Source organism: Lissotriton helveticus, chromosome 2_1 (genome assembly GCF_964261635.1).
Source record: "Lissotriton helveticus chromosome 2_1, aLisHel1.1, whole genome shotgun sequence".
In the NCBI taxonomy this organism is placed as follows: Eukaryota; Metazoa; Chordata; class Amphibia; order Caudata; family Salamandridae; genus Lissotriton; species Lissotriton helveticus.
The window spans coordinates 1,226,378,355-1,226,406,049 of record NC_136059.1 but is presented as its reverse complement, the minus strand read 5'-3'; the positions used below and the strand labels follow the sequence as shown (position 1 = coordinate 1,226,406,049).

General features: G+C 46.8%; 1 protein-coding gene across 1 annotated transcript in view; it reads right to left on the bottom strand.

Annotated features, from left to right (window-relative positions):
* HERC3 (HECT and RLD domain containing E3 ubiquitin protein ligase 3) overlaps nt 1–27,695 on the bottom strand; it is a 604,132-nt gene that overhangs the window by 150,897 nt on the left and 425,540 nt on the right. The window contains exon 20 of the mRNA XM_078676105.1: nt 25,332–25,475. Coding sequence (XP_078532231.1) covers nt 25,332–25,475 — 144 coding nt within the window. The remainder of the gene's footprint in view (nt 1–25,331; nt 25,476–27,695) is intronic.

Here is a 27,695-nt window from a genome sequence, read left to right as displayed (position 1 = left end):
TATTGAAGATAAATAATCACAAAATACCTTAGGGTCAATCTTAACACTATACTTAAATAGTTGACAGATTAGATATAATGGAGAAGAGCAAGTTCACAGTCTACGGATGTCTGATGACAGTTGCAACACAAGGTAAGAGTGTTCAGGTTATATTTCAATGCTTAAAGGACAAGTTACTTACCTTCGGTAACGTCTGGTAGAGGCATGATCTAGACGCAGATATCTTACCTTTGAACTTTCAGGCATCAGGTTGGATCCGTAAGATTTTTCATAGCAGTACCCCTGCACGCCAGTAGATGGCGTCTGTCGACTCCGGGTGGCGTCTGTCGAATCCGTGTGACGTCATCTGCGTCGTCCGCATCGTCAAATAACCGCCACGCCGGCGCGCTGATATCAGTACTTTCACGACGTTTCACGCCAGAAGCGCAGGGCAATGAAGTGACTGACCATGGTGTGTGGAGAAAAAGTTAACAGCTAGGGCCCTAAGGGGACCATCCGTGACGCTTAAAGCCAATTCCGCAGTGCAGGATGAATGGGTGTGTCGGTAAGGAATCGGCAGCTAGATCATGTCTTTACCAGATAAGGCGTCACCGAAGGTAAGTAACTTGTGCATCTAGCCGCAGATTCCATACCTTTGAACAGATACCCAAGCAATAGCATCCCCGGAGGAGGGGCTGCGGAAAGGTTTAGACCATAAAATCCTGTAAAATAGAGTGACGAAAAAGGCCCTCACTGCGAACCTGGGAGTCCAGGCAGTAGTGTCTGGCGAACGTGTGCAGAGATGCCCATGTGACAGCTTGCCAATATACGATACGGGAACACAACGCTTGAGAGCAGTGTTGGCCGCTTTCGCCCTGGTGGAATGGCCCTAAGCTCTCCAGGAGGCTCCTTCTTCGCTAAGGCATAACACATTTTTATGCTGCGGATAACCCATCGGGATATAGTCCTCCTCTGGACAGCACAGCCTCTCTTTTCGCCCACATACCCTATAAAGAGTTGGTCGTCCGCCCAGAACTCTTTTGTTCGATCAAGGTAAAACGACAATGCACTTTTTGGGTCCAGACGGTGAATATGTTCCTTTTCCTTGGAAGGGTGCAGGGGAGCATAGAAGGTGGGCAGGGTAACCGACTGTCCCAGATGGAAAGATTCCCGAGTCCGGAGAACTACCTTATCTGGAAAGGTTGTCAGGTAAGGAGGCTTTGATAAAAGCGCCAGTAGTTCACAGACTCTCCTGGCAGAGGTTATTGCCACCTAAAAAGCTGTCTTAATGGTGAGCCATCGCAGAGGGCAGTTATGCAGCGGCTCAAATGGTGCATACATCAAGGAAGTGAGCACCAAATTAAGGTCCCACTGTGGCATGATAAAAGGTGAAAGGGGAATTAAATGCATTAGCCCCTTCAAAAATCTCTGCACAACTGGGAGATGTGAACAGAGATGGCTGATCAGTCACCTGAAGAAAAGAAGAAAGGGCTGAAAGGTAGCCCTTCAAGGTGCCCAGAGCAGAGCCCTCCCGGGCCAAAGAAGGTATGAAGAATAGGACTTCAGATAAGGGAGCAGATAGAGGGTCAACAGACAGATCTGTACAATATTTACAAAACAATTTCTATCGGCAGGAGTATACTGATTTGGTAGAGGGACGCATGGCTTCCAAGATAACCTAACAGACTTCAGGAGGAAAGTAAAATGCGGTCAGCTGACGCCGCTCAATCTCCAACGCAAGAAGGCGAAGAGTGGACAGGTTCAGGTGGGGGACCCTCCCCTGCTGCTGCAACAGAAGATCCTTCTGAAGGGGCAGCCTGACCAGAGGGTCGATGATCATGTCCAGAAGCTCGGGATACCACACTCTATGTGCCCAGTCCGGAGCCACTAGAATGACTTGTGCCCGGTCGCTCCTGATCTTCTTGAGCACTCTGGACAGTAGTGGCATGGGCAGAAAGGCGTGTAGGAGGCCTGAGCTCCATTCGCAATAAAAAGTGTCACTGAGTGAGTGCCGGCTTGGAAACTCCAGCGCGCAAAACAGCTGACATTGCGCGTTCTCTTCGGAGCGAACAGATCTAACCAAGGCTTTCCCCACCGCTGAAAGAGTTCTTGTGCCACCTCCAGATGGAGACACCATTCGTGATCCACAAGGCACCTTCGGCTGAGCTCTTCCTCCCTGGCATTCAGAGAACTACCAGGGAAATGCCCTGATGTTTCAGCCAAGTCCAGAAATGCAGGGCCTCTTGACAAAGGGTCCACGACCCCACTCCGCTCTGCTTGTTGCAGTACCACATGGTGGTAGTTTTGTCTGTGAACACTTGAACAAACCTTCCCTTTATGGATGGCAAAAAGGCTTTTAGTGCCAGTCGGATCGCCCAAAGCTCCAGCAGGTTGATATGGAGCTTGGTTTCTGCAGGAGACCAGAGTCCTCGGACCTCCCCCAAATGACCACCGCAGCCCAGAAGAGATGCGTCAGTTGTAGGAGTGTGGGGTCTGCAATCCTATGGTCACCCCAGATTTTTGCTTCACTGGTTTACGACTTTCCCTGGCTGTGGGCCTGCTAATCAGACCCACAGCCTAGCTGTTCTCTCTCTAAATTAACAACCATGTACTTTAGGTGCATTTACCAATTGGTACTGGGCCACCTTATCAGTCCCTGTACAGTATACCTTAGGTATCCAGGGCATAGGTGTACCCAGGGCCTACCAGGGGCTGAAGCATGTATTATGCCACCCCTGGCTGGCCATCTAAAACTGACACAACTGGCTGCACGACAGCTGGGGCAAAGTGGTGTAATCACCCTTTGCTGTAGATATAGTATACCTATATCTAAACCTAAAATGGACACATATCCTCCTATCAGTCACTCCTATGGCAGGCCTTAACAATCCTGAAGGCAGAGTGCTTGGAATTATGTGAGATGGTGCTGTGGCATGAGCTGAGCCCGTCTGCAGCTTGCGGAACCAAGTCCTAATAGCTGTTCCATGATAACGCTATACCATATACTCTTAAGTGCATTATCAACCTCGCGGTTAAATGCTAACTCTGGTATAACATTATCAAAACATGTCGAGTAAGGTGTCATACGAATTGGAATACTACCCCCTCGCCAATTCTGGCGACGGGGGTAGCATTCCACCCTTCTAGAGGGACACGACATGTATTTAACTGTGAACCCCGGTTAAAGCTAACTCAAGCCTTGGCATCACAAAATGGATGCTGCCACCACAGACACAAGTCTGACCTCCTACTGCTGGGAGTCCTTCCAGCGAGGGAGGCTTGGACAAAGGGTTTCCTGCCTTGGGAGGTGCTAGCACCACCCCAGACAGGATTTTGTGTATTGGGTAGGATAGGCCTGAAAGGAATGAGACATGCCTGGGGCACACAAGGTGCCCTGTGCATACACCGGTTCAAACCAGTTGCTGGGGCATCCCTGCCCCAGCTCTGGCGCGAAACCGGACAAAGGATAGGGGGTGTAACCACGCCCCTTCCTGGTCCCACCCAGGGGAGGGACCTAGTCAGTAGTGCAGCCCCCTTTAGCAGGATAAAGGTAGGAGCTGGTCCCATTCCAAATTAGATTAATCCTGAACTACTCTACAAGAAGAAACTCTGGACTTCGACGTTCTGCTCCACAGAAGACTGAAGAAATCTCCCTTGTGGGCAAGGAGTGTCCACCCTGCAACTGCAGGCACCATCAAGCGTCCAGCGGCTTCCCTTTGTCGTCTTCCCTCGAGGATCCAGACTTCAGAGCCCGACGAGACCCGGATTCCCAGACCTCTCCGACCTCAACTCACATCTGCAGCACAGCTGAGATCCGTGGGTGCGACGAGACACGTGGGACCGGCTATCTTGAAAGAAACTGCACTTCTCTTCCAGCACGACTCCCGAGGTAAACTCGACCAAGTGCTTTGGGGACTGAGAAGCCCCAGCCCCGAGCAGCCCCTGCACCGAAGATCAGCCTTCCAGCATCCACGAGATCTGCGTGGGGCCCTTCTGCTTGTCTGCTGCTCGACGCGTTATCTGGTCACTTGCCGGCTGGCTAGTGGCCTCCTAGACGACGAACCTTGAAATCTTCACTGCTGGTCTGGTTGCTCCAGACTGGCCCTTGCTCCCTTCCAAAAGAGGAGCACCCCGGACTCTCCTAGTCCGCACCAGACGCTTTTTCCACTCACCGCGTGGGTTGCCTTTGCCAAGGTCTGTTGACGCCGATTCCGGAACAGACACCGCCGACAGCGAGAGCCTGCGTGGGACAGCTCGTGCCTCCATCCTGGTCGTCGAAGACACCTCCTGGTCCACGTGGCTGCAGAGTCAAGCGTCCACACTTCACCTGATCGCGACTACGACATCTGGTTCCTTCCTGGTTCCACTCCAGTCACTGGCTAGTGACTTTGAACATTGTCCCCTCTGCTTTCAGGTCTTCAGCTTTCCGGATCCACCCTTGGATCCCACCGGACATCTTCCTCCTGGTCGCCTGCAGCATCTTTTCTTTCAGGCTCCATTGACTTCAACGCAGAAACCCGACACGACTTCGCACCTATGCACCCGCAGCCCGTGGGTGAGGTAACGAGAGCATTTCGGTGCTCAAGGGTAGCTTGACTCTCCTAGAGTCCAGTTCCACAGTCGTTTTAGTCCTAACTAGTCAGGATTGTCCGTACTTCCCTTTTTCTTGAACTGTACTGTCCATAGACGTTGTTACGCATCCCGCGTGTGAGTTCACACTCTGCACCCGCGTCCCGTGGGCCTCCTATTACTTACCTAAGGTTAGGATAGCGTAGTCCCAGCGGTCCTGCAGCCTCTGGACAGCTCCATTTCTTCTATTGACTCTCACATTCCATTTACTTGGTATATGGTTTACCTTGCCCCTAGAGCACCATTGTAATTTTGTGCAACTTGTCGTATTTTTATTAAGAGATTGTCATGTGCTTAGCCCTCTGATCTCAAAGGGTTCAGAGGTGTTTCTTATCAATAAATATACTGTTTATTTTCATAACAACCTGTGTGGTGTTCTTTCATCTGGTATTCAAGGGGTTATATTGTGGTAAAACAGCTGGCTTCACATGCCAAAAGAGTTTAGCCTAAGACTGCTTTGTCCATGCTACCATTAGGATAGCTGGTCTATAAGGTTGACTTACAACCAATCACCATAAGGGTTGTTTGGACTGATACAAGGTGATCACTAGAACTAGTGAGCATCATATATCAGGCCAACTTCTCACATCCGTCACTACTGTGAGATCTGGGTGGGGAAGGGAGAGGGGTCTGCTGTTAAACCACTCACGGTCCGTCAGCCACCACTGCAGATCTTTCTTAGTTCCCTCTGAAATCTGGACCAAGTTGGCGAGATTTCCTCGATGCTGTGCCCACTGAAACTTCAAGTCCCACTGCAGAGCCCACTTGTGCCACCTTGCATAGGTCACTAGCAGGATGCAGGAGTCCATGAGGCCCAACAGTCTCAGAGTCATTCCCACCGGAACCCAGGATAGAGGTTGAAACATCAGTATCATAGCCTGAATATCCTGGACTCGCCATTCGGGAGGATAGGCCAGAAACTGCACCGTATCCAGAACTGCCCCAATGAAAAGAAGTAACTGAGGAGTCAGGTGTGACTTTGACAAGTTGATAGTGAACCCCAGCGAATGCAAGAGGTTCACTGTTGTCTGGAGGTGGGAGACTACTGCTTGGGGCTAGCCCGCCTTCAACAACCAGTCATCAAGATGGGAAGACTGGGACCACAGATCTCCGCAGATGAGCTGCGAAATCCGCCATCACTTTTGATAACACCTGAGGAGCACTGGTGAGGCTGAAGGGAAGCACTGTGAACTGAAAGTGCTCGTGGCCCACCATGACCACAGGTAGCAACGATGGGCAGGCAGGATGGGGACATGAAAGTAGACATCCTGCAAGTCCAGCACTACCATCCAGTCTCCTGGGTCCAGGGCAGACGACCTGAGCAAGGGTGAGCATTTTGAATTTCTCCTTGAGGAGGAAATTGAGGTTTCTGAGATCTAGGATAGGACGAAGGCCTACATCTTTCCTGGGGACCAGGAAGTAGATAGAGGGAGTAGCAACCACTGCCTACTTCGGGCCCGGGAACCCTCTCTATAGCTCCCTTAGCCAAGAGAGCATTGACTTCCTCACGGGGCAAGGCAAGGTGATCCTCAGTCAGCCGATCGTATGCTGAAAGGTATAGAAGGAGGGGTAGTCTTGAAGGGGAGGGAGTAGCCCCTCCGGACTATTTGCAGCACCCACCTGTCCGATGTGATGGTTTACCAGTGGTGGAAGATATGGCGTATTCTGCCACCAACTGGCCAAGACTTCCTGGAGGATCGGATAAGGAAGGTTTGGCGGTGGAGGAGGGGATGGTGGCCGGCTCGATTTCTGGTTCCTGGACCCACAGGGCCAGGGAGAGCCGCGTCCACGGCCCATAGAGGTTGCCTAATTTGCAGGGGCCCTCCGCCAGAATAGGGTTGGCGTGGCTCGTACCCGCTTCCATAACCACGAAAGGAGCGAAAGCTGGATGAACCCCTGGAGGCAGTAATGGGGTCCAAGGGCTGTATCTGCTTTGTCTCCGAAGAGACGGGACCCATCTAAGGGCATGTCCATGAGGTTGGCTTGGACAGCCTGGAAAAACCAGATGTTCTCAACCAAGTGTGGCAACGAACTGCCACTGTCGTGGAAGTCGCTCTACCTAGCGAGTCCGTTTTGTCCAAGCCATATCGGATGGCGAACTTATCTGCATCTCTCCCATCTGAGAGACGCAGGGAGAGTAGAGCCCGGTACTTCTCCGAGACTCTGGGCAGCACTAGCGCAACCGTATACCAAAGAAAATGGGAGTAACGGCGTGCAGTGTTCACCGACCGCAGATCTAGGCTGGTGGAAGAGAAAATGTTCTTCCCAAGGTTTTCCAGCCTCTTGGCTTCCATGTCCGGGGGTGCAGGAGGGAATGCGCCTCAGGACGTGGAAGCTTGGACTACCAAGCTTTGGGGGGTGGGGTGGCTAGGGAGGAAAAGTGGGTCCAGCGGTGCGGGGTGATGGCGGTGGGCGATCGCCTTATTCACAGGAGCCCCTGTGCTGGGTTTGGACCATGTCCCCAGAGGGACATCTGTCAAGGCCTCATTGAAAGGCAGTAGGGGTTCAGAGCTCGAGAACCCAGTCTGCAGGACCTCTGTCAAGACGGTGGTCTTGACAGCCACAGTAGGAAGCTGTAGGTCAAGAACTTCCACACCACCATGGTAAAAATTGCTCTCTCCTCCGTAGCACAAGTAGGAGGGGAAAGCATGTCAGAATCTGGTATTGTGTCCAGATCACTGGCATCACCCAATTCGTCATACCAGTCGAGGTCTTGCTGAGGCGGAATTTCTAAGGTGATACGGCTTCCCCTCCCAATCCTCTTCCTCCATTCTTACTTCTTCAGAATAGGGCAGAAAAAACGTCATGGAGACGTACGGCTCTGTCGGCGGACTGACGGGAATGAGGATCGGGGAGGCATCGCTGGTCGGCCCGGCAACGTAGAGGACCTCGGCGATGGACGCGACACCTGGGATTGTCGCTTTAGAGGTGCGACTGGCTTCGGTCTGGGCTTGGGAATGGGTCCGCTTGGAGGCCGTGGAGGCGGGGGCGAGACTCCGGCACGGGAACCCCGGGGGCCCCTCCATCATCTGAGCCTGCATAGTCTGAAGGTGCGCAGGCAGGGTCAGGCTGCGCAAATATGACGCACATGTCATAAAATTCCTTGCTTTGGTTGGGGGTCGCTCTCCGCCCCGGAAAGGGAGGGAAACGCAGGCCTTGAGGACTGAGGTTTCTACGCACGCTTCGACTTCTTGTGCTTTTTTGTGGTGCCTCTTACCTGACTTCGACTCGCCGGAGCGGTGCTTAGACCTTCTTCTCGACGAGACTGGGATCGAGTCCGGCGAGGCAACCTCCACGGTGCCAGACGCCAGGCTGCAAGCATCTTTAGGGACTGCTCCCTCAAAGCCTTCGGAGCCATGGCCCCACAGTCAAAGCCCGACTTGGAGTCGTGATCATGTTCCAGACACCACAAACAAACCAAATGGGGGTCCGTAACCTACATGGCACGGTGCCAGGTGCTGAATAGCTTGAACCCCGAGGTCCTTACCTGACATCCTAAACACACCCAAGGAGTCGACAAAAAGTTGAAAAAAGTCTGTCACAAAATGACAGGGGGTAGCTCTCCAGCGTATCGGCGCTGGCTGGCGCGAAAGAAAAGAACTGACGTCAGCGCGCCGAAGTGGCGGTAATATTGATGACACGGACATCATGAGGACGTCGTCATGCAGAGTCGACCGACGCCACCTACCGGCACGCAGGGGTACTGCTACGAAAAATCTTCCAGATCCAGCCTGACTCCTGGAAGTTCAAAGGTAAGGAACCTGCGGCTAGATGTCTCTATCAGATAGGTATACGTCAGAAGGGTTTTATCTTTTGCCTCCCACTAACTATTTGAGAAAGTCACCCTATTGGTAATATGGATGATATCATTCACAAAACATGATCAAATCCACCTCAAGAAACAACTTTGCCTAGATGAACATCGCAAGGAGAGCCTTTGGAAATGAAATAACTACTTTTTAATGTCCAGTCCTCTAAAGGTACTGGAAACATTGATAGAATCCTTTAAAGATTAATCTATATTGCTCACAAACTTTGCAATCTCGCCAGCAAACATAAGCACAAACAGTGGACTCTGCAATGTCATTCAAATGAGTTGGGCATCCTTATTAATCTGTCTAGCAATGGAACCACTTGTCCAGGAAATTAGCATATAAAACAACCCAATTTCTGGCTATTAGTGGCCACTAAGAGAGAACACATTGTCTTTCTTCACAGGTAGTATTTGTATTATGTGTGATACCCACACCATGCCAAGATCCTATAGGCCCAGATCCTAATCTCTTCTACAGTGTCTATGGTTTCAAGATAAATCGAACAATGTCAAAAATGCTGGAAATTACAGAATCTGAAAATCTTTCAAAAACGTGTAGTATTTCAACTTAACATCTCGAACTTAGTTACAAAGCCCCATAAAGATCCGGAGAAGTTGATTAAAATTGAAATCATGAAGACTGATTTGCCCAGGAGTATAAACATTATTTGTATTAATGTATGCACAACTGTATGTATCAGTCTTAAAAGCTCTCCCTGCTATGCTACCAAAATAAATAGTGATATTTGGGAGCTGCTGTTTACAATTACATGGTGAAACAAGCAGGTCCACACCAAGAAAACTTCTGTGCCACTGCAAAAAACACAGTGGCCCAGTCAGAATTAAAATAGAAAGACTTGTACAGACTAAGACTAAATGCTTTTGAAATTGTAATTATTTACAACAAGGGGTGGTGATGGACAGAGTCTCTGAATTAAGCAGAGTACTCTCACCCAGTCAAGAGATCAGGGCTAGATCCAACACCGTTTTTTAGCTCATTGCACCATCCCAGTTTCAGAACCTGGCTGTATGCAAAGTAGTCTGACCCTGGCCCAGTGCATCATGGGAACAGGGCAGACCAGACTACAAAAGCCAATTCTTACACAGGGAAGGAAACAAGCTTCCGGGGACCGGTTTCTGCCATTTCAGGCGTCTTCGGCTCGGCTTGCTGGAAACCTGATGGTGCAATGAGCAAGGGACTCACATCTGAGCATACCCTTCCACGCTTAGGGTGGACAAAATTATTTACAACAAGGGGTGGTGATGGACAGAGTCTCTGAATTAAGCAGAGTACTCTCACCCAGTCAAGAGATCAGGGCTAGATCCAACACCGTTTTTTAGCTCATTGCACCATCCCAGTTTCAGAACCTGGCTGTATGCAAATTAGTCTGACCCTGGCCCAGTGCATCATGGGAACAGGGCAGACCAGACTACAAAAGCCAATTCTTACACAGGGAAGGAAACAAGCTTCCGGGGACCGGTTTCTGCCATTTCAGGCGTCTTCGGCCCGGCTTGCTTGAATCCTGATGGTGCAATGAGCAAGGGACTCACATCTGAGCATACCCTTCCACGCTTAGGGTGGACAAAATTATTTACAACAAGGGGTGGTGATGGACAGAGTCTCTGAATTAAGCAGAGTACTCTCACCCAGTCAAGAGATCAGGGCTAGATCCAACACCGTTTTTTAGCTCATTGCACCATCCCAGTTTCAGAACCTGGCTGTATGCAAATTAGTCTGACCCTGGCCCAGTGCATCATGGGAACAGGGCAGACCAGACTACGAAATTGTAATGGCAATACAAATAGTGTATGTAGCTATAATAAATGCCTATCACAGTATCAAGGCAAGATAGAAGTAGGGAAACTGATATCTACCCTATTAAAACACTATCCAACTGGAACAAATATAAGTTGAGATATCTACTTTTCTGTTTTCAAGGTCACCCACCAAACGTTTAAACATTTTTACTTTTCAGAAATAAAGTCCCAAAGCTGGAGTTTGTTCCTCAAAAACAAAAGAATGACACCCACATCCTGGGAATGCTCTTCCAGGATGTGGTGGTCATTATTTTTCTTTTCTGTACCTCACCACCAAGTTTTACCAGGTGGTGGTGAACAAAAGGACATTAGAATGTCCCCCCTGAATAGGGCAGGCACTGTAATGCCAACGTGGGCTCTGTTGACTGAATGCTTATGGTCTGCTCATCTATAAAAGATGCGGGTGGGTCAGGAGTTTGTTAGACAGGCTATTCCGTCCATTTGCGATGGAGTTCCCAGTCTAAAAAAACTAAATCATCCCCTTGGCCTCCTCTGTGCTAGAAGGGATGTAGCAAGCGATGTGGCTCATACATTGTGGGACTGCCACATGATTAAATCTCCAACTATCCTTTGGCAGGACGACATCCATTTACACAAACTGACAAACCTTAAGTTGTCCTATTGGAAGACAGTGATGGGAATGGGCTTAGAGGTTCTGCCCCGTTGACTACGTATAGAGAGGGAGGATTTCAAATATCTAGGGATATTTGTCACTCTAGACAGAGATCGCAATTCAGATCCCAACTTCCGCAAGGTAATTACTGGGGTTCCAAGCGGATGTAGAAAGATGGAGGAAACTACCTCTAACGCTGCTAGGACGTGCAACGATATTCAAAATGATTACCCTCCCCAAATACTTATATGTGCTTCGAAACAATTATTATCCTATCCCTGATGACTATTTCAATAGAATGAATGGAGAACTCAGCAAACTGCTCTGGGACAGGAGACATCCCAGGATCGCACTACAAACCATACAGAGAAATTAATATAAGGGAGGCATTGCACTCCCCGATATCCGATCCAATTACTGGTCGTCGCACTTGATAGTAATTAATGAATGGGGATTTTTGCCTAGGGACCATCCCACTTATCGGTTTGAAAGACAACAATTCCAAGCTAAATCATATATGCACTACTTATAAGGAGGTCGGGCACACAGACGCTTTTATCGGCAAAGCAACTGGCCACTGATGCGTGAAATAGGACTCGTGACCTTTTGGGGTGGGCAAAAAGACACCCTAGAGAGACTCAACTGTGGGTCAGAACGAGGTTTACAGAGCTAAGAGTCTTTAGAAGCTGGGACCCTATAGGAATTTCAAATTGAGAGATCTTTTGGAAAATGGAGACCCTTCCCTGCTCGCTTCTCTTCAGTGCGACTATCAACTAAACTCGACGCAACATTATAAATGTGTCCAATTGAAACACGCAAGGCAGGCCGAGGGCATGGATGGGACAGACATGCCAGAATGCTCATGTTTAGAAGCATGGCTACTTCAGGGGGAACTCCTAGAGAAAGCAATCTCTTACAAATACAAAACTATAAACAATAACATCCCGACAACTTACAGAAATGGAGAAATGGGAATCTGACCTGGGAGACTTGGAGTGGGAGGCGGCCTTGATGCACCCAAGGGAAGTGGCCATTAAATCAAGGCTGAGACTGATACAGCAAAATAATTTACATAGAATCTACTATGACCTTGTGAGACTACACATTTGGTAGGGCAGAAACACCAAGTTGCCTTAGATGTGGAGAACAGAGAGGTACATTCCTCCACATATTATGGGACTGGCCTATTATTCGTAACTACTGGAGACTAATTCTCGACTAACTTGGCAGAATCCTCAAGGTACACCTGGAAACAGACCCTAAAACATGTACTTCTAGGTATTCCCTCAGAGATCCAGAGGGCCCAACTTCTCTTCTGCAACTTGAGTTTGGTGGTAGCTAAGAGAGATATAGCTAGAAAATGTGGCTCTCCAGACCTTCCAACTCTGGAAGAATGGAGAAGGGAAATGGACATCTACAAGGCGGCCGAAAAAGTCATATCGAGCCAGAGGTAGCTCTAAGAAGTACATTAAGATATGGGATACTCAATGTGAATATCACGCAATAGACCCTCCTGATAATGTAACTGAGGCTAAGTCAGATTGATTACAGACTATATTGTTGTAACTCTCTGCACTATCACTTGCATGACCTACAAGAATGCCCATTGTAAGAATCAGATGCAATGCTTCAATGTAAGTGCGTTATTGTAACTATTAACTCTATGCAAGTGGCTGTTTTTTCTGTTTGAAAACACAATGAAAATATTCTCCACCAGAAAAAAAAAGATCGATCGGGCTGAATCTACCCCCAAGGTCCCCCTCTGGCCCTAGTCTAAGGCTCCTCCACTGGCTTCCAGTCAGGAATAGAGGTCACTTTAAAATCTTGTTCCTAACACATAGAAGCATTTATGGTACTGGTCCCGGCTACCTAGCAAAAAAACTTAAAAGATATCAGCCTCTAAGAACCCTGAGGTCCTGTTCAAAGCTTCTTCAGACCCCATGACGAGTCCGCACCGTATGAAATGGGGGTTGATCTTTCTCTTTTCTTGCCCCCCATCTCTGGAATACGCTGCCGTTCCATCTTTCGTCTATTTCAGACAACCAGTGCTTCCGCAAAGAATTGAAAACATGTCTGTTTTAAACGGAACTAGATATGACCCAGTTTGGAACCTCCGCAAGCGCCATGAGACCTACCGGTGATATGTGCGTTATATAAGATTCCTTGACTTGACTTGACATAGGGGTTCCCTTTGCTCCCTTTCTCCCCCTGGAGCACCCGTTTGCCTAGACCCAAATTTTTGTAGTATACTCCTGCCACTCATGTTCCAGAATTTCCAAGTAGCTGCTCATGGCAGCTTCAGCCAGAGGGTTTCAAAAGTTACTATTTTGTTCTATTTTACGACGCATGCATTAGCTACTCACTCTACAAGACAAAGTGCACTACATCGCTCTATGTTGACATCCAATTTTTTCCTTATGCCCCGCTATACCCTCCATATCATCATAAGATCTGCTCCCAAAATATTGTCAGTGTAAACATGATGAAATGTGTCTGTCAGTTCACTTTCAGGAACATGTTTATTATTGTATGCTGCACAATTTGCGGAGATTCGCGATTAAATGGCAATAAAAATGTGTTTAAAGAAACAAATTGATAGGGCTGGCAAGCTGGTTGATGAGCTAATAGTAGAAAAGAGGGTCCTCTCTGAATAAATGGGTGGGGTGATACAGAGATGCAGACAGGGTCGGCAGATGGGTTGTAGGTTTCTTAGAAACCCTTCATCTTCAGTTCTCTTTTGAAATATCGTTAACTTGGAAAGACCCGCAGGAGTGGGTTCCAAGAATTCCAAAGAGCAGTTTACTGAACTCCGGTTTCTCCCTCTGTGATTCTTTCTTCTGTATTTGGAGGTTGATCTGTTTTGCTTTTTAGCTATGTTAAGAAACCATTCCATAAACTACTGGAAAACAAGTTTTTGAGGGGATAGCTCTTGAAATAGCAATTTACATGAAGAAAGATGGTCAATGAGATTTCATAGACACTAACAGACATTCAGAAGTCAGGTCATCCTAATTGGAGAGATTATTTTTTCTTGGCTCTATGACTCTCACATGTAGCTTTCTCCTCAGTTTCGTAGGGATGTGGAATTCCTATAGCCCCACACCAAGGACATATTATTTGGGGTCAAGGGCAACAAGTTTTCAAGTGCATTTTGTCCTTGAGACAAGTAGGCCCAACCCCTTGCAGCACAAACCCTTTGGCTGCCAGTTTGCAGTACCACATTATGGATCAGGGAAGGGCACTGTCTGCAGTTAAGGTAATATTTTGTCCATATGTTAATGCTGTTCCTCTATTTATGGTTCTTTGAATGAAAGCCTTTATTATTAGGGTGAACGTTCAAGATAAATGTTATAAGCTCTGACTGCACTACTGACAGTGGTTCCAGCATAAAAATGTGTACACACATTTTCAAAGTTTAGCAATATGAGGCTATGTAAAATACTCTCAGAATGCTCTTGATTTAAAGCAAATATTTGCAGAAGCTTGAAAGCAAGACTGATGATTCTTTGTTTTCAAAATAAAATGTTCATAAAAAATGAAAGCAGGAAGAAAAAACATTTCGCTAAACTACTGTAAAATGTCAGGTACCATTTCTTTGCAGCAAACATGTGTTGATGCATGCTAGTATTTCCCAAAAATATTCATAATTGAAAATCAGTGTAACCAGTTTCAATAAGATTATGGGAAACAAAAATAAAGAAGCATTGTCAAATCAAGTAGGTCTGAAATTGGTGAATTGTTTTTACATGGTTTTTGTAAAATCTTATTGGTGTGGGAGCTGCCGAGCCCTCACCATTATAACAAATATTGGCAAAAGCAATAATTGTTTTTTTTGGTCTCAAAATGCACACACTACCACAGTAGTTACTGGCACTGAACAAAACTACTTTGTGTGCTGATATGCTCCTTGTTTAAGAGCAACATACTGTCACTCACAGTAAAGCCAGCTGATACACAGAGAGAGAGAGAGACAGAATTTAAATAAACGCAAAAGGTCATGGTCAACGCCAGACCAAACTAGGGGACGAATTATTGAAGAAAGTCTCAAAAGTGCACCCATGGTATATTTCCTTGCATTAAATGAAGCTATACGGCTTTCGTGAATTCATAAGAATTTACAGAAGTAGGACAAGAAATAGTACTCCTAGAAAATATTTGCGAACTGCATTTTAGCATGAGCAAATATGCATGTGCAGATTTGCTCATGCAAAAATCTGAGTGTTTGCAAGTTCACTTTCCCTTCAAACACTTTTTCCCCAACTCTGGAAGAAGGTTTACGTCTGTCATTGTCAGGAGTAAATGTCCAACATTTCTCAGTATGGGAAAAGATTAGAGAAGAGTTGTAGAAAACCCTTAAAACATGCAAGTTAGTAGGTTTGCACAGACTCAAAAGGGCATTCTAACCCTGGAACTATTGCTTACCACCACCTTCAGCCCCAGTAAGTAGATCTGCAGAAACGTGGCAACATAAGGGGATTGCAAGTTTTCAAACGCTACTATGGTATGAGCCCTGGCAAAATCAGAGCGGCTATATCAGAACTCTTCTATAATGAGATTGCTGCCCTAATTTGTCGTCGCTCTACACGGGACCAAAGGGACAAGTGGGCTTTTGTTACAGGACAAGTAGATTTGTGAAGCAACCCACTCCATGGACAAGTAGATGTTTTATTAAATTCCACACCCCTAAGTGATAGTACAGGAAGTAATGCACATCCAAAAAGGGAATGGGAAGTCATTGACCATGCAGCCAATAAGCCGATATTTGACGAGATGCAAAACACCTTAACAACACTAAGGACTAAATTCCCCTATACTGCCAGATTTCAATTGAGAGAGCTGTATTTTGTCATACAAATCACTGTTGCTGCAGTGAAGAATCCCTTTGTCTAAGGGGAAGCTTGAAAAATGTATATACAAGAGTTTATTACTATTAGTCATGCATACCATGTGAAAACGTATTTCAATCAGAGTAAGAAAAAAAACTAAAAGTAGCAGAAAGGAAGTATACAACTATGAGGTTAGACTCATCTACTAGATCTTGTAAAAGGATCAAGAGCATATTAAGAGTTTGTTGAATGTTGAGGCACAGACAAAGATTCTTTACAAAGAGAGGTTTTAGTGGGGGATCTAGTTGAATATTGGCCACTAGGAATGGGAAGTGGAAGGCATTCTGAACATTATGGCAGAACAGGAATCGGACACAAAACCTGAAAATTAGCAATGCATATCATAAAAAGAAACAGTGAAAATGTGTAAGTACCTGCATTTGAATAAGACAGCTCGAAGAAGCCAAGGCCATTGATGCTCCAACATATGTAGCTGAGGTTGGAAGATCTAACACCGAATGAGCCAGGCAAGGGGCTATGGTTTAAACAGATATAGTTCAGACGTTCTCAGAGGTTACACTTAGTGTGTGGTATTAAGACTGTAAGGATGCGATCACCGAAAAAAGTGTTGACCGAGTTCCCCTTCAGCAGCCCTGAACAGCCCCAAATAATCTTAGAAAATTGTCCACATTACCACTGTCAATAAATCCATAAAAAGAACTATTTTTCCCTAAGTAGGGGCTGCTGTTCTAATGTGTGGGATTGAGGTTCAGCCTCACCCATCCACGACAAATAGACAGTGGCCACCATGGTCTGATATGCTCTCCACGGCCATGCAGAATAAATGCCAGAAACAGCACCTGTGCACTGGAGGTAACATTTCTGTCTAAGCCAGTTCCCATACTAGAGATATGGCAGAAAGGGAGTTGCCTCCACCAAGGCCACTTATCGCTGTGTATAAGATTGGAATTACATATTCCTGGATGATTCAGTGTATTGACCGGTCAGTAGCTATGTCAGAAAACAATATGAGGAAGGAGGCAGTAGCCTATTCTTATTAGGTAAGAGTAATTTACCCAAACATACACCCCTCTGCCTTTAACAACAAATACAGACACAAGGTTTGTCATCCCAGGACATCGAATAAGAGGGTGAGGGACACTGCTTATTGCATAAACGGGGTCTCTGGATGATGGGAGAGGGTATGGAAGAGAAAGAAGCAGAGATATCCCACCTGAATGATTCATCAGTAAAAGGCTAATACTTTCCGGAGGACCCTAGGTCTTTGAATGTGTGGAGATAAGTCATGTAGCCTGAACATTACCCCAAAACAGTAAACGCAAACCCATGGACATTGGCGCTGTTGGGGTCCATTATGGGGAACAGGAGTCTAAGGCCCTTCCTTATTTGTATCAATGGGAACAAGAAGAGAGTCAGTGCCTCCAAACCTTCATTAGTCTGTATGTATTAACAATAAACCCTTAGGGCAAGGAAGCAAATGTCACTTTTATTTGTTGGGAAATAAAGAGCTATACTACATCCTGTTCTCTGCTCCAAGATCAGAAGTATAATAACAAAAATATAAATTGTATTAGGCACTCTCTCACATTTACTGCAGCCAGTGGCGTTGGGTTACGGATAATCCATTATTGCAACAACTGTTAATTGAAGTAGGGGCGTGGCTCGGCTAGCCACCATGGCGGCTGTGACTTGCTGAGGCTCCGCGATCGGGCCCGCATCCTGCCCGTTTCCAGGGGTTGCGGCGAGCCATCAACAACAGACTTGGAAGCCAGAACTTACCTGGTGACCAACAGAACACCGTGAGCCCGAACATCCTCACTGGCGGCCGCGGGAGAGGGAAGATACTCTTGCTTTCACCGGAGGTGCGCGCCGGAGCCCAAGATGGCGGCCGCGACCCGATGAACGGGAGTCGACCGTCCCTAGCCGCCATCTGACGCACTCCCCTGCTTGGTAGCGGCTGTGGCGAGACATCGGAAGTTGCTGTTGGGGAACTGCCACCTATCCCTCGGCGCAACCCCGGCGTGGCTGAGTGCCCGGATCCCGGCGCGCAGCCCCTGCTCCGGAGTGCCGTCCGGCGATCTCCCTCCCGAGCGGGGTGCTAACTGCAGACGACGAGAACAGGAGCCCCACTCCTGGGGGTAGACCACTACTGGCCCCTTATGCCCCGGACAGCCCCGCTGGCAACCACAGGAGACGGGGACATACTCTCGCCGGGGACGCGCGCCTGACCCCAAGATGGCCGCCGCGTCCCGGTGATCCTGAGCTGGCTGTCCCCGACCCCCTCATACCACCATCCCCTGCACGGCGGCGGTTGCTGAGGGGCGTCGGAGGCTGCTGCGACTGCCCACGTGACGCATCCTTCCAGTGGGGACCTACCGCCTGACCTGCGGGACCCGGACTTGCCACGACTCCACCGTTGCTGTGCACCCGGCTCCCTGCGTGGAGCCCATACAACAGCGTGCTACCTGGCGATTTCCCTCCTGGACAAGGTGCGTGCGGCAGGCGTTGTGTGCCTCAGGGGGACCCCATTCCTGAGCCCAGACCACCGCTGAGCCCCTGCAGCTACTCCGCTGTCCACTGTGCCTGACCTTAAGATGGCGCCCGCCCGGGACGCGCAGTGAGGCTTTCCCGCGGCCACTCTTCGTGGACACCTGCACGCCTATGTACTAATTGTCGCGACCTCTACAATGACCCGCTGGGAGGGCCCTCTTCTCTCCACCGCGGTGGCCACCTGACTCTGGTGCTCTCCATCGAAGTGCCCACCCTGAACTCTGCTGACCGCCCTGCTCCCACCACGAGGTTGCGGGACCTGGGGGGCCCCCTACTGCCTTCCGCGATGTCCTTGTGTGGAGGGAACGCCGCCTCTGGACCTCTCCTCGCAGGCTGACCGCTCCTCAGGCGCGAGGAGGTTGTACCACACCACTCTTCGTTGGATCCTCCTTTCATTTTGGTCAGCAACTTACGCCTCACCCCCGTTGACCTGAACAAAGCACTTGTGAGGCGCCCTCACTTACCCCACGGTCTTGAGATTACCTCGGATATCGTCACCATGGGGAAACCCAAGGGTGCGCAGCCCACCCTAGTACCCGAGACTGCCCCTGAAAATATGCCGCACACGCGGGCATGGTCACAATCTGCCGCGCCGCCTGCCGACCCCACCCTCTCAGCAAAACTCGACCAGGTACTGGCAGCCATTGAATTATCCCGGCTCTCCATGGAGTAGCGACTCGGCACCCTAACCACGGACATTGGCCTGATCCGCGACGATCACAGGAAACTTGCGGATAAGGTGAAGGACGGGGAAAAGACATTGGCCGATCTGCAACCCACAACTTATGTCATCGTATCGCCCCATCACACTTTTGTAGGCCGACTGTAAAATCCTAGGGAAGATCTTGGCCGATAGATATATCCAAATTATACGCCCCCTAGTACACCCGGATCAATGCGGGTTCGTCCCCGGTAGGAACACATCCCAGAACATTCGTCGTATTTTTCACGTACAGGACCACGCGAAAAATCTCTTCCCACGCTCTGCCTGCCTCATCCTAGACCTTGAGAAGGCGTTTGACCCCCTCAATTGGCCATACATGTTCTCCGTCCTGCGCCGACTCAACATCGGCCCGGTCCTCACAGCGTACACATGGCTTCTGTACACGAACCTTACCTCACGGGTTCGAATAGGGAAACACATCTCAACGACCTTCGTGGTGCAGAAGGGTACGAGGCAAGGCTGCCCGCTCTCGCCTCTCCTGTTCGCCCTCGCGGTTGAACCCCTCGCCATTCGGTTGCGCCAGGAGGGTATCCACTGGGGTATTCCGCTCGCGGACGTCACCCACAGTGTGTCCATGTACGCTGATGACCTCTTGATTTATGTAAGAGACATCTCGGACGACCTCACTCCCATATGGTCAGCGCTTACAGACTTCGCGAGCGCCTCCGGGCTCAGAGTCAACTGGGACAAATCCACAGTTTACCCCTTTCATCCGGACTTGCCTCCCTGTGACACTTGGGTGGGAGCACAGAAAATGTCCTGGACAGCGGAGGCCCCCCGATACCTCGGGATCCGTCTCTACCACTCCCCGACCGATCTATTCGAGGGAAACCATTGTAGAGCGCTGGCTGGTGTCCGCTCGGCGGTCGGCTTCTGGTCCAAGCTTCCACTCGCCCCGATCGGTTGTGGGGCTTTAGCTAAAATGATCATACTCCCGGGTACGAAACCACGGCGTACATATCCCCTACAGGTGACGGTGGCGCGCCGGTGCATGCTCAAGCTACATCGCATGTCGCCCGATACGCCCCCATACTCCCCGCTACTCCCGCTGATCGGTTGGCCCAGGCTCGACACATACTTCCCGACCAACACGCTCACTGCATGGACGGCATGCAGGATCACGGACATGGAATACCTCTTTGAAGAAGGCCAGCTCAAACCTTTCCGACAGCTCGTGACAGAGTACGGCCTCCCCCCAGGTCAGTTCCTGCGCTATCGTCAGCTCCTGGAAGGCTTCCGTCCCCATCACAACCTTCAGGCTGGGGAACCAGATACGCATCCGGTTATACACGCCATCCTACACATGGGGACTGTAGACACCTGGTTACCTGGCTATACAGGGCGTTACGCGACATTGCGCACACACCCCTAACAGCGCTGCGCACCACATGGGAATATGAAATCGGACGCCCACTACACGACTCTGAATGGGTCAAGGCACTCGAAGCCCCCAAAAAGACATCTAGAAATGCCCGTTTCAAAAACATACAATACAAAATTCTTCATAGGGCACATTTAACGCCAGCGCGCCTGCAAAAATTCTACCCCGACTCCCAATTCCTTTGCCCCAGATGTCACTCTCAGAACGCAGACTTCCACCACATGTTCTGGAGCTGCCCTACCCTCCACACTCTATGGCAAGCAATCCATACCACTCTGACAGACCTCACGGTACTTACCACCCTCGCCACGTGGGAGGCCAGCGCGCTGGGCATATTTAGGATCCCCAAGCATCTCAGGGCACACAAGCGTTTCATCTCCTTGGCACTCTTACTGACAAAGAGGAGCATAGCCATGCACTGGGGTTCCCCCGCGGGTCCCCCCTTGGCAGCATGGGTGGGAGCAGTATGTAAGTGGGCGGCAGCGGAGGAGGATGCTCTACGTGAAGAAGAGGTTAAGGGGGCCCGGAAACGTCCCATCTCCATGGAATGGGCCATGCTAATACACAGCTTCAAACAGCTGACACTGGAGAGAGCAACGAAAACTCCCCCGCCCAGTTCCGCCACCCCTGGCCCCCCAACGCAGACATGACCCCAGTCCTTCGACCCCCTCTGATAGCACCACGATTCCAAGATACACCTAGTTACGTCCAGTCGCACCAGACCCATAACGCCCCCTTTCCTACGCACCCTTCGCACCCACATGCTTCTTCCCCTGGTTTATACCCCACACGTTTTTTGCTACTGCTAGCACATGGACCACAAGGACCCGACCCACACGCCACTGTTCCTCCATTCTCGACCTCCACTGTTGTTTATGCACCCTGTAGTGTATATGTTTCATGATATGGTCTGTATTGTGCAATTTCGAAAAGCTAAAAAAAACAAGTTTTAAAATACAAAAAAAAAAACTTAATTGAAGTAACAGATGACTGGAGTGAGTGGCTGAAAAATGCCCCCTTTTTGCAGGAAGATGTTCCCTATCTCAGAACAAAGGAAAGTAAACTGATAAAAATAAAACAAAAAGACCGAAAGGGGCCACTGGTAATACATTCCAAGACACAATTCATGGATGGCCTCTGAACCAAAGAAAAACTATTAGAGAAGTCCCCGGAAAACAAGTTCCAGAAAAGAAGATGAACCAGATGAGCCTCCAGTAGGTCCTTTGGGAGAAAAATTACTAGTTTATTGGATAATACCTCAACACAACCAGGAACAATTGTTGGCTCCTCAACAACAATGAGCAGCTGTTCTTCTCTTGGTATATAGAAATGTCTAGTACTGGCAATAATGTCCTGTCTGTCAGTGAAACATCCAACTGGAAGACACCACTACAAATACTCAACATACTATTTCAACTTATCTGGATGGATACCACTGACTCACTAGAACCATCCAGCCAATTCACAGAGTACCGACTGCTCGTGTACCCTTTTCCACTAAGTGGCCTTGAAAGATAAGATACTGCCAGATCAAGGTACTAACTTCATGTCGCTCCTCTTACAACTACGTAAACTAACTTCATGTTGCTCAAATCAAAATAGAGGTCCAGCATTCCCAGTCTGATGGATTGGTGGAACGGTATAATAAGACAAGAAAGCAGATGCCCCATAAAACTACCATGGCAAATGGAAAGTACTGGGACAAATTCCTACCACTAATACAGATTTCCTTTATGAATATCTCACAAGTTTCCACTGGATTAACTTCATTTGAGCTATTGTTTGGAAAACAGTCACAGATCACAAACGATATATCTTGGATGAATGTAACAGAAAGGAGGAAGGAACACCTCCTTGATAGACTCCCTTTAGACCCTTTGGAAACTCCTTTGCCTTTAACAAATGTGTGCATCAGAAGTTCTACAAAAGTCTACACAAAGACCAAAGAAGCCAATAGGATACAAACTATAATGATGTGCTTGCTGGATAGAATGCAGACTGCTTTCAGGACAGTGGCACATTCTGAGGTTAAGTGTAAAACTGACAATGCCAAAATAGGCTACTTATGATCTTGAAAGTTGAAACTGGTATTTTGTCTGAAAATGTTTGCCATTCAATTAGAGAAGGCGGCGTTAACATTTATTGACCTAAAGCAAACAGACTTCACCACAGGTCATTTTGGGAGTGATAATAAATGTGAAATAAGCCTTGCTTAAATTGTTGATTTCACCTTTGACACAGAAAAGGCCTTTGGCCAACTTTAAGGATCATCTGTAGATTACGGTCTGTGGGAAATGGATATTAGGCTAAAACAACGTATAGAACACTGGCTGCCCTTTTTCCACTGTACACATTATTGATTTTACTACAGAACCCTACACTCTGTCAAGCAAACAAAATAGGGGGATTCATGAGTTTGCATGTGGTGGTCAGGAATTTAGGACTGCTAAGGCAGGTGATAGTTCAATATTGCTTTCAAACAGTGTCCGACTGTTGGAGAAACTGAAAGCGTATGGTAGGATCTAGGATTTAATGACCAGAGATCAATAACGGAGATAAATGATGTATTTTACCTAATTACATTATAATGCCATAAGAAAGATTCTTGCTTATGGTCATATTGGCTAAGTCAATGAAGCCAACAAGTACTTTGCCATTACATGAGGTGATAACAGGCAATATGAAAGTAATACGTAAACAGGTACAGGAACGATAATAGCGGCTGTAGTTAGAGGATTTCAAAGTACAGTTTATGTATTTTACTATAAAATCTTATCTAGAAATAAAACACAGACTTTTGAGAAATGGCATGATAAAGGAAAAGGTATGCACACATGCTTCTTGCGCAGAAGTAGGGTAAGAGAGAAGTGAAACAAAGGAAGGGATTGCAAGCGACGTCCACCACGGATAATAATGATGCCAATGCACAATTGAGAAATCAAACATATTGAACTATTTTTAGCTTAAAATATTTTTTATTTTTATGCAGATTGAAACATAGCTTAGAAAAATCATTATGCCTATTTTTAACGCAACACCACAATCCAGCACTGCCCATACGTAAAGTAACACCACAAATAAGCAATATCACCTTCTGTCAACAAAATACATAAATAATTATCTACTCTAGGATGGCTCCACTGAACAAAGTAACACGTCTTAGGATAAAACACAACAACCATTATACCAAAATAACAGACAATAAAGAAACTGTACACTCTTAACGATTAAAATATTGTGTTTAACTAGATTTTACATTCTCTACTGGGCCTTAAGTTCAGAATAATGTTCCTATACATCATCTTTCTAGGTCCTTCCTACTTACAAAAAGTTTCTGGGCATACTTACAACAGTGAAGACCATGCAACTCTTCTCTTCTTGTTTGATACGAAATGTGGCTGGCTGCCCAATCACTAATGGCACTTTGTAGTTCAAGTATTTTTTTTCTAAAGATGCGTAGCCTAGTTCGGCTCTGAATGACCTTCTGGGTCAGGTAGAGGAAAAGTCGTGTTTTCTAATGCTTGGGAAATATTGCCTTTGTCGCTTGTCTCTGTTTAGTTTTTCACCACAGTGGCTTGCCTCTATAAGAATTTTACAATTCCTCCCTGCACCACTCCTGTTCCCAGTTCCAGGACTCTCAGGGCCTTTATACTTCCCACGATTATAGTATTCTATAATTTCAGCACTTTATTCTCAAGGTATTCTGGAAAGCAAACTGTCTGAATTCACTAGGTTTTTCCTCAGTCTCTGTCACTTAGTCAATCATGAGCCCTAAGGTGTATTTAAACACTTTTATTTACCCTTCAAACTCCAGACAAGCATATCCTTATACCCTCAGGTTTGGTTCACATATTGGCAACTACTGCTCACTTCTAAACATAAGGCCTCAATAGATCCCATTTAGGCTCTTCCAATAGTGTCTGCCAATTAAGAAGCTTGTTTCTTCAGTTCTCATTGATTTGCTTCCTGAGGTAAAGAGAATGTCTGTTTCCAGAATCTTTGATTTCTTTGGGAGTGCATGCTTCAAAACTTTGCCTGTGCCACATACATGCAGTAATCAGGGAATACTTTTTCTTTTAGAGTACATTTATCATGTAGTACAATTGTTTGAGTACTTTTCTACATTGCCTGGTTTTGCACTGAAATGTGAAGTCCTTGTCCTACATGATCTAAACTGTTTGTCTGCTATAGTGTTGTGATTGTGTTCCCTGCAGTACTGCCTGTCCGAGACCTACACTTGGTACTGCTGTCAGACAATCCAAAGAGCAGCATAGCAGTTCTGTTCAACTGGTGCCATCTCTTGTTATTTTCCACAGGCCCCAGTCAACTGCCAGTGCTGAAGATTTTATACTCCATGCCGGCTGCACGCTCTTGCTTTAACCAAAAACATGCCTGCACAGCGGTGCAGGTCTCCATCTTGCACGCATTCTTTGATTAAGAAGGGGGTCAATTCTTATGTCACAACTCTGCCAAAGATTATAGCTGTTGAACTTGGTACTGTGGATGCAACTCACCTTTTCACGATAGTATGGCTTTTCAGTAGGCTAGCATGCTTAAGATAGAGCCAAACAAGGGTTCCTGAGAGATTCTACAGACAAACCTTGGTATAGATGTAGACATTCCCAAGCACAGAAACTAGTGTCCTAGCCGCCGTGGCAGGGCGGTTGCACCTCTCTGCTTAGGATCTCTGTATCCTATCCCCTTGACCTCCAACTGGCCATGCTACGCTCTGGAGATGATACTACACTAGACAGACAGGGTGTGTTGGACCATCAAGCAACCAAACACTTAGTGTGAAACATGAGAAATCCCCACTGTCAAGTCCATAATTAAACGAGAAACATCTGCTTGTAAAGGTAGCTTAAAATGGACAGAAGGGACAAAAATTAGCCGAAGTAGCATCAAGAACTCAAAAAAGCAATCCAATCATGTTATTTACAAATGTACTGCGGTTATGAGTGTCTTTAGAAACTCACTGTATCTGAAAACCAGAGTAAGTTGGAATCAGGGTAGCATGTAAACATTCCATAGATTGGATTCAGCAGTTCTTTCAGAAGCAGCAAGAAGAATTCCTTTGTCACTCCTCCATCATCCACAGCTTCCTCGCCATCAAAGATTACCTGCAAAGACAACATGGGGTTTGCAATACTTCAAGAATAACTTGTTGGGAGCCACAGAACACTCCTCAAAATTGTGCCTCACAAGCTCCATGCTCCCTTTCATTCTCTTAAATCTATAAATGCACAACGGGCACATTGCAATCACTCAGTAAAGATCCATCCATACACTTCTAGCACCCAGCTCTGCATAAGTATGTAGTTGGCACATAGCACTGTTGGAGTCAGATCCTGCCATATCCAAACCTGAAAGTCTACATTCTACTTAAATCTAGTAAAATCAGAATTACATGTTCTCAATGGAAGAATCAATCAAAAACAGCCATACATTATCCTTAAGAGTTCCACTCCCTTCCAAAGTGTCACACTGTGCAAAGGCCCTTAGTTCTACATAGCTCTGGCTTCTCAGACAAGAGCCACAAGACAAAGAAGGCATATGAAGCTTGACATCAACTGAATCACCACCTACAGAAGACAAAACCTTTCTTCACATGGCCAACTTGTACACCACTATACAAGCTCTTTGACTCTCCTGTGCTTATTACGTGAACACCCCTTTAAACTGGGTTCCAGATTTAATCTTTGATCATCTTAAGGCTATCCTCCTCCCCAAATCAGAAAGTATGATATACAAAACATGACATCACCCCTTCCTGGCTCACCAATCTAAGTCTCCAACTGCAAGCCGCAACCAAATTGCAACTTATATTATCACCAACAGAGCCTTTAACATAAGTAAACCAGGCCATCTAGCTCATACTGGCAGGTGGTCAAAGAACAATCCCAAAACTAAATGTCAAACTTCTGGAAATCCAGACTTTCAAAAAGGAAAGGATTAAAAACATGTATTCTTCTGCTACCAGTGCAAACTCCGCATTGCCCATGTGCCCAAGATTGCCTGCATCCCTACATAATCATCTAAAAACCTGCTGTTGCAGAAATTTCTGTCACCACCATTACATGCATAGTACTTTCTATGCACAGGTTCACCATTGAGATTGAATCTGCCCACAGGCTCAGGTCAAGAACCATGCACCTCAACACTACTGCTATGTCAATGATTTTTACAGAATATATTTACCCCAAAACAGGTGACGCCGCTGAATCACATAACCTACATACCCCTTTTTTAAAGTATCACTGCTACATGCAGTGCACAGCTTCCCACTACAGCCAGGTTTGTGCTTAAGCACCACAAATACAATACATAAATTAAATGTAAATATCTTTGTCTAACTTCTGATAATTTCACACATCTCAATTTCTTTCCAACTAATGTATACCTGTTCTTTAACTAAGAGAACCTTGCTTCTTGAAACATTTCATTTACATTTCTCATCTTTGGTCCTGGAACAACTGCATTATTTTTGGAAAACACTAGCTTGTCACCTTTCTGGCCCCTGCATAGAACCGCTTTTGTTTTCATGTCGGCACTTGCTAAACAAGTGCTGGTTTATCACAATTTTTATTTGAATATTCTCAGTACACAATTCACACATAATATACGTAATTGAAAAGGTCTTGACATGGGATCTCCTGGATAACAGCTGCAACACAAATTCTTGGCTTAATCTGTCATCCAACTCCATTCTCATCACCCCAATATATCCAGTGAGTGACGCTGTGTGTTCTGATTAAATACGTTTTTTTTATACAGAACATTAATGGCATAAGGAATCATATGAATATGTTGAAAGATATATATATATATATATATATATACATATATACACAAACACACATATATATACACACACACATATACACATATACATACACACATATATACACACACACACACACACACACATACATATATACACACACACATATATATACATACACACACACATATATATATACATACACACATACACATATATATATTCAGACACACACATATATATATATATATATATATATATATATATATATATATATATATATATATATAAGGGTTACCCTACGATTGAGAGGCACTCGCAGGAGGTCCATTACCGACTATGGAAGAGCTCACGGTTGCCGCACCGCCTGACGCATTTAGGGCCACGCCCTTTATCAAAGGCATACTGTACACGAAACACCACCAAATTAGTGCGGCAACCGTGAGCTCTTCCATAGTCGGTAATGGACCTCCTGCGAGTGCCTCTCAATCGTAGGGTAACCCTTTCTTTCCACACACACCAATATATATATATATGTGTCAACATCTTCAAGATGTTG